Here is an 8,319-nt window from a genome sequence, read left to right as displayed (position 1 = left end):
AGACTGTGGAACCAACCTAGATGCCCTTCAATAGATGAATGGATAAAAAAAATTGTGGCATTTATACACAATGGAGTATTATGCAGCACTAAAAAATGACAAAATCATGGAATTTGCAGGGAAATGGATGGTATTAGAGCAGATTATGCTAAGCAAAGCTAGCCAATCCTTAAAAAACAAATGCCAAATGTCTTCTTTGATATAAAGAGAGCAACTAAGAACAGAACAGAGAGGAAGAGCATGAGGAAAAGATTAACATTAAACAGAGTTGAGTGGGGGGAGAGAAAGGGAGAGTGAAGGGAAATCATATGGAAATGGTAGGAGACCCTCAATGTTACACAAAATTACACATAAGAGGTTGTGAGGGGAAAGGGGGGGGGGGAACCAGGGAGAGAACTGAACAGCAGCAGATGAGGTAGAGAGGGAAGACGGGAGGGGAGGGGAGGGGGCATAGTAGGGGATAGGAAAGGTAGCAGAATACAACAGTCACTAATATGCCATTATGTAAAAATGTGAGTGTGTAACCGATGTGATTCTGCAATTTGTATTTGGGGTAAAAATGGGAGTTCATAACCCACTTGAGTCAAATGTATGAAAGATGATATATCATGAGCTTTGTAATGTTTTGAACAACCAATAAAAAAAAAAAAAGACTACATTGCTGAGGAGAGTAGATGACAGTAGTATATTAGCTATCATTAACAACAGATAATTCTTAATGTCCTAAGTAGACTTTCCTTATTCTACTACAATATTCCTATTATTCATAGTGAGTTACAGGAGCCATTTGCTACTATTATGCTGTAAGGAATATTACGGAGTAAAAATTTTAATCAAATCAATATTTCAATATTTGAAGTGATCAGTTGATTATTCTAAAATTCCAATAGTTTTACATGATGTCATTTTAAAATAAACTCAGAATTCTAAAGAATATTACCTGTATTGTCTTAATGTTGGGAATATTCAATTTTTCTATTGATCTCATTTCAGGTGGAATAAGTAAGTTTCTTGATACAGTCAATTTGCTTTGATTTGCACCAATATATCCTTTGTTTGGAGCTTTTCTTGTGGCATTAAAGCTAATAGACTTCCTTGGTAATAGTGAGGCATTATTCCTATATCAGGAAAAGACAATATAATACAAGGATCCATGATTGAAAAGAAAAATCAATACAAACAAAAAAGGTACACTTTCATTTATAAACATGAATAATCTAACCATATAACATGAAATAAATAACTGCTTGAGAGATTATTTTGCATAAGCATAGTTCTAGAGAGTTGATATACACTATGTGACTTTTCTCCTCACAATAACTCTAAAAAGTTGCTATTAACTTTTTTTGGGGGGTGTGTGTGTGCAAGGGTGGAACCCTGGGGGTACTTTATTACTGAGTAGATCCCTAGTCCATTTATTTTAATTTTGAGACAGAGTCTTAGTAAATTCCTGAAGCTGGCCTCCAACTTAACATTCTTATGCCTCAACCTCCCAAATTGCTAGGATTATAGGCATGCAACCAAGTGCTCTATTAACAGTTTATGTAAAATCACAGAGGCTTAAATAGGGAAAAAATTCTTACAAGAGTTGAGATTTGACACAGGATGTAAGATTCAAAGGCTGTACTGACTTTTGTGAGTCTTATATTCTTACTTATAAAACAGGGATTATAATAGTATCTAACTCACAGTTTCTTATGAGTAAATTAATTAACTTTGGTATTATGGTTAAGAAGTGTCTGGCACCCAGGAAGCACAAACACTCTGCAGTTACACAGGCAGATTTAAACAGGAAAGAATATCATGTTCCCATCTGAACAAATAATGATTTTTTGAAAAACTTTTTTAGTTCTAGTTGGACACAATACCTTTATCTATTTTTATGTGATGCTGAGGATCAAACCCAGTGTCTCACATATGCTAGGCAAGTACTCTACCGCTGAGCCCCCAGCCCCAAATAATGTATGATTTTTAATAAGAAAAGTTATAATCTAAATATTTGTGTCTGAAAGAAAGAATTTTACTTTTGGATTTTGTTGAGAGCCACAGCCGAAGGGGCCCCAGCAAACTTCCAGCTGCCAGCAAACTTCCAGCTGCCAGTTGATGATTGGCTCACAGCAGCCCCAGCAAACTTCTAGCTGCCAACTGATTGGCTCCTCTGCAGTGATGCTCATTGGGCTGTTTCCACGCCCTTTTAGACCACAGAGCTGCTCATTGGGGGACTTTTTTTGGCTCCGCCCACACGACCCAGCCAATCAGCCTCAAGAGCAGGAGGAGTGGGGGAGGTTGAGAGGCTTGTGGGAAGCCAGTGGTGGCAGTTGGGCTCTGAAGGCTTTTCCTGAGGAGCTGTTTTGTTTGGTGTGTGTGGTTCTAAAAATAAAGTTCGTTTCTTTTGACAAGTGGCTCCTGAATTGTGCCCAGCCAGACTGCGGCAGGATTTACTCTGTAAATTCCTAAAAACAGAACCTACTTTCTATTCATTCTAGTATTCTGTACTATAGTTTTCTATAAAATGAGGATGATCTTCCCTTAGCATATAAAAAGGAAATATTCTGCCAAAGAAAACATTTTAATAATACTTTTAATTTTTTAATCATAAAAGATAAAACAAGAATAAAATATCTTTAAATGACAATTATCAATCCAGTTTTCATATTTATTTTCTTCACAGCATTGTTATCACTATTTGACATTTTGTTTCTTGTTTTCCACTCTTCTTAGAATGTAGGCACATTTAGGGTAGAAACTGTCATACTCATTGCTATGTTCCTAGCACACAGCCTAGGGCCTAATATATCATAGGCGCTAAATACATACTTTTTAAATTAATGTGAAAATGAATTCCATTTGCACACTATTTCAAACATGTTCAAGTATCCTACCCTATTTCGTTTCTAAAGGACTATACTATCCTGACAATACAAATAAAAGGGTTTCAATTATGTAAAAATTCCTTCATATCTTTTCTCTACCTGCTTAAAATTCTGCTTCCTGCAAACTCATCAATATATTCTTATCTTTTTTCCTCATTCAATAAGAGTTGATATTCTATAAGACTAATATTTCTAATATTTTATCTATGTTTTGAAATGTGTCTCTTCTAAGGAACTCTTCTTCATGAGTAATCCCAAGTCTTTTAATCATATTATTTCCCCATGAACATGCTTCAATCATCTCATCTTTTCTTTAGCTATGCCTTCCTCTACCTATTAATACATCTCTTCTCCCTTTCATAGTTCAGTTTTCTAAAATATTAGTCAATAATACTGTCTCTTTTTCTTTTTTTTCTGTGATGCTGGGGATCAAATCTAGGGCTGCATGCATCCTGGGCAAGTACTTTACCACTGAGCTTCATGTCCCACCCTGTCTACTTTTTTGCTTCTCTTATCTAGTTCCAATTTTTCATTAATATCATCCATTCCTTCAAATTGTTGAATTCAAGGCACTCTTCACCTTTGTAGCATCTGACAGTTGACTATTTCCCTTTATGAAAAGTTGACTTCTCAAATTGGTTTCTATGACACCAGTTTCTTATTCTTTAACCTCCTTGAGACCTCTGATCTTCCATTTTCTACTAATTAATCTTTTAGATTTCTCTTCATTTCTAGCTAATTCAAAAATCCACAATACATCAGTAGAATCATTCCTTTGTTGCTACCGTCAAGTCTCTTATTTTTCTTTCTCCTTAACTTTTTGCCCTAAGGTCCTTTTTACAAAGTCCAGTCCTCAGGGCTGGAGTCGTAGCTCAGTGGTAGAGCACATGTGAGGCACTAGTTTCAATCCCCAACACTACATAAAAATAAAGAAAGAAAATAAAATTATTGTGCCCAACTACCAAAATAAATAGACAAATAGATGCATAGATAAATAAATATATAAAAGATGCAAAATCCAGTCCTCATGTTCTATTTTTCCTTTAATAAACTCCTCTTTCATATATTACAACAGGCTTGAACCTCAGCAATCTATTTTCTCATTATATACACCAAACCTGGTTTCAATGGCCATCTATATTCTAATACCATCACTTCTCTCTCTCTTCTTCCATGGGTGCTCTCTCTCCAATATTATCCCTGCCATAATTATTGAGTATTTCAATATCCATAAAGCTAATCCTTCTACTACCGTAGCTTATTAGAAAACTTACATAAATGATGTTATATTGCTACTTCACCCACTTACCCTGATGATCAATATGCTTGACCTTGTCTTTAGAAAGGTCAATGCTTACTTCCTATTTTTTCAGTTTAAACACTCTCTTAAACCACAACATCAACAATCCTTCCACTCTATTATGATCTTTAAGTCCAGATGCTACCATGCTTTTCTCTTATGTACCTCTTCTCTCTTGATCTTAAAAGTTATCATAGTTGATAGTTAATTATTATAATCATTCCTTTCTTACATTCTCATCCCCTTTTCCCTTCTTTTATGTCATAACACTTGCTGGTAAAACCAAAACCATGGTGAATTCCAATCATGCTCTTACTTTAACCTTGCACCTCTGTATTAACCATGTTTCTAGCTTCTATAAATCTGATGTTTAAAAATGTGCCCTACATGTCAGACATAGCTTGTTCTGGACAATATGGAAATATGCCTAAGTTACACTGTTCCTTGGTTTTCTGCCTCCCTCACATCTCCCAGCCCCAGAAGTCCTCCTTTTAGGAGGGGATTTTTCAAATACATATCGATCAACCACAAGTCCACACTCCTGACAACCTCTTTTTTTTTTTTTTTTAAAGGATCTTTTTTTTTTTTTTTTTAATATTTATTTATTTTTGTTTTCGGCGGACAGAACATCTTTGTTTGTATGTGGTGCTGAGGATCGAACCCGGGCCGCACACATGCCAGACGAGCGCGCTACCTCTTGAGCCACATCCCCAGCCCCTGACAACCTCTTTTGAAATCCCACATTCTGGACCACAATACTTGTTCCAATCATTCCACTGTCAAGTGCCAGCCCAATAGATAGCCTCTATGCCTCAAAAACAACTAAAATTATTCAAAATAGCCAATCCTGTTTATACTGTCTTACCTATTCCTTCTGGAAGAAACCAAAAGAAAAGCTCTTATTCACAGTAAACCTCCCCATACCTACCCTCAACACTAAAGCAAATAATCATTTCAATATTCTTATCTTACTTATTAGCAGCATTTGATCTAGCTGTTCCTTCTTTTTTTTTTTTTTTTAACTTGGATTGTGGGACACTCCCTTTACCTGGTTTTCCTCTTAGTTTTTCTGTAGCCTTCATCATTAAACTTCTCTTTTCTTTCCATATTCATAGCCTAATGAACTCATTCAATGCTATGACTTAAATGCCATTATGTGAAAATGAATCCATAATACATAACTCTAAACCATATACCTACCTGCCTACTTGACATCTATAAAGGAAATTTAGCAAGTCCAAAACTGAATTCCTGGTGTTAACCACCACTACCATTTCACCCTTTTCAGGAAATTTACTTCTTATAGTCCTTCCCATTTTTTTTTTAAGGATATTCTGTTCTCCCAGGTGCTTAGGTGAAAAAAAGTAAAAATATATCCAGAATCCACTCAATTGTCATCATCTTTATTGCCATTATCCTGGTCCAAACACAATCTTATCTTTTTTGGATTACTGCAGTGCTCTTTTAACTGTCTTTTTACTTTACCTGGATCCCCTGAAATCTATTCTCCACACAACATATAGTGACCTTTTAAAAGCACAAGCAAGATCAATTCAATTCTTATTATAACTTGTAACATATAAAATAGTCATATTTCACAAGAAAACTTAAATCCCGAAAGGACAATTGAAATACCCAAATTTAATCAAGAACTCATAGGCTATGTGTTTGAGCAAATTTCTTAGTCTGTTTCTTTACTTCTCTGTAAATTAAGGTTAATAACACTACCTAATTCAGAGTTAGGGTGATCATTAGTTTTATTTCTAAAGTACAATGAGGAGATAAAAATTATAAAATAAAAATTTAAAGACTCAAAGAGAAGGTAATAGGGTCAAGGAAAAAAACTGGAGAGAAAAAGAAGAACCAGATAGGAGGCATTCAGACAGGCAATAAATGAACCAGTAAAGTCCAAGGTTAAGGAAATTTAAAAAAATCTTCAGGAGGATAATTATTGTCAAATGCTCAGAGAGATGGAAAGAAAGATTGAATCTGGTGACCTTTGAAATCTTTAGGTTATGATTTAGGTTATAATCCTTTGAGTAGTTTCTAAAAAGCAATAGTGACAACAGATAAGAATTAAGGAGTGAACAGACTTTCTTTTGGCTTCCAGTCCAATATGTAAAGCCCTTGAAAGTAATCTTTTTTATTTTTGATGGTACTGAGGATTGAACCAAGGGGTGCTCTACCACTGAGCTACAGCACAAGATGTTTGTTTTCTACTTTCGTTTAGGTCCACCAGAAAATTGAGATCATAGGGAAAAGAACTACATTGAAAATTAAAGAGGTAGGTGAAAACAGAATAGCAGTGTACAGAAAGCAAAAACTGCCATTGGAATAAGTAGTGGTAGGAAAACTTAAAGAACAATTTACTAATTACTGAAGACTGAGTGCAGACTACCTTGAGAGATAAAAACTGGGGATCCAGCATTATGGAGGGGCCCATACTTTCATTTTCACCTTCATGAGTTCACCAAGTTCTCCCGATGAAAATCAGAGACAAATTCCCTCAGGGTTCCAGCAGATGGATGGGGAGTAACAATTCTGAAATACACACAAAATGTTCTGTTCTCCTAAACAAAGGCCCATCTTCAAGGAAACTATTTTAAGAACTTAACCAACTTGGGTTTTACAACAGCACAATGGATGCAGGAAAAGAAAATACCCAATTCTAGCCTGGCACGGTGGCATATGCCTGCAATCCTAGCAGCTCTGGAGGCTGAGGCAGGAGTATCATGAGTTCAAGGCCAGCCTCAGCAAAAGTGAGGCGCTAAGCAACTCAGTAAGACCCTCTCTCAAAATATACCCAACTCTGATACCTATTAGTTATCTTGTCCCAATTAAAGAGAAGAAAAAAAATGCTAAGAAACACTCATAAAGTTTACACCTCAGGGATAAAGGCCCACTAAAAGATTTAGTTGTTGGATTACAGAATACATCCCCTTCTCCCTAAATCTTGCCACCACCACACCTGGGGTCTGTTAATAGGACTAAATTAATTACCACTAAAGAACTACAAGGCTCAAGGCTCAAACTCCACTTAAGAAGGAGGCTCTATCTACTATGGTAATAAAAATGGCATGCTATTGGCACCAAAACAGACCCATGGTACAGAATAGAAGACACAAAGACAAACCCACATAAACACAGTTATCTCTTACTAGACAAAGGAGCCATAAACACACACTGGAGAAAAGATAGACTCTTCAACAAATGATGCTGGCAAAACTGGAAATCCATATGTAACAAAATGAAATCTGCAAAAAACTCAAAGTTGATCAAGGACCTAAGCATCAGACAAGAGATCCTGAGCCTACTAGAAGAAAAAGTAGGTCCAACTCTCCATTATGTCAGCTTAGGAACCAACTTCCTCAACAAGACTCCTAAAGTGCAAGAATAAATAAATGGAATGGTATCAAACTGAAAAGATTTTTCACAGCAAAGGAAACAATCAAGAACGTGAACAGAGAGCCTACAAAACGGGAGAAAATCTTTGTCACCTGCACCTTAAATAGAGCATTAATCTCCAGGATATACAAAGAACACAAAAACTTAACACAAAAAATCAAATAACCCAATCAATAAATGAGCTAAAGATGGTGAGCATTTTTTCATGTACTTGTTGATTGATTGTATGTCCTCCTCTGAGAAGTGTCTGTTCAGGTCCTTGGCCAATTTGTTGATAGGGTTGTTTGTTCTCTTATTGTCTAATTTTTTGAGTTCTTTGTATACTCTGGATATTAGGGCTCTATCTGAAGTGTGAGGAGTAAAGATTTGTTCCCAGGATGTAGGCTCTCTATTTACCTCTCTTATTGTTTCTTTTGCTGAGAAAAAACTTTTTAGTTTGAGTAAGTCCCATTTGTTGATTCTAGTTATTAACTTTTAGATACCATCTCACTCCAGTTAGATTGGCAGCCATTATGAAGTCAAACAACAACAAGTGCTGGCGAGGATGTGGGGAAAAGGGTACACTTGTACATTGCTGGTGGGACTGCAAATTGGTGCAGCCAATTTGGAAAGCAGTATGGAGATTTCTTGGAAAGCTGGGAATGGAGCCACCATTTGACCCAGCTAGTCCCCTTCTCGGTCTATTCCCTAAAGACCTAAAAAGAGCATGCTACAGGGACACTGCTACATCGATGTTCATAG

At 36.2% G+C, this 8,319-nt stretch overlaps 1 protein-coding gene across 3 annotated transcripts in view; it reads right to left on the bottom strand.

Moving 5' to 3' along the window:
- The window catches only part of Dnai4 (dynein axonemal intermediate chain 4), a 111,200-nt gene extending 103,901 nt beyond the window's left edge, over nt 1–7,299 (bottom strand). For 2 of the 3 annotated variants that reach the window (XR_007351957.1, XM_048815179.1), the window contains exons 1-2: nt 6,572–7,299; nt 941–1,118 (exon numbers count right to left, since the gene is read on the bottom strand). Coding sequence is in view for 2 of the 3 variants with exons in the window: in XM_048815179.1 (XP_048671136.1) it covers nt 941–988 (48 nt within the window). In the remaining variant the exon portion in view is untranslated. The remainder of the gene's footprint in view (nt 1–940; nt 1,119–6,571) is intronic. The other variant, XM_048815178.1, reaches the window with a different exon arrangement.
- Nucleotides 7,300–8,319: the final 1,020 nt, after the last annotated feature.

The sequence above is a fragment of the Marmota marmota genome, unplaced genomic scaffold (genome assembly GCF_001458135.2).
Source record: "Marmota marmota marmota unplaced genomic scaffold, marMar, whole genome shotgun sequence".
NCBI lineage: Eukaryota > Metazoa > Chordata > Mammalia > Rodentia > Sciuridae > Marmota > Marmota marmota.
Note: the sequence above shows the minus strand (reverse complement) of the source record. Positions and strands in the feature narration are given on the sequence as shown.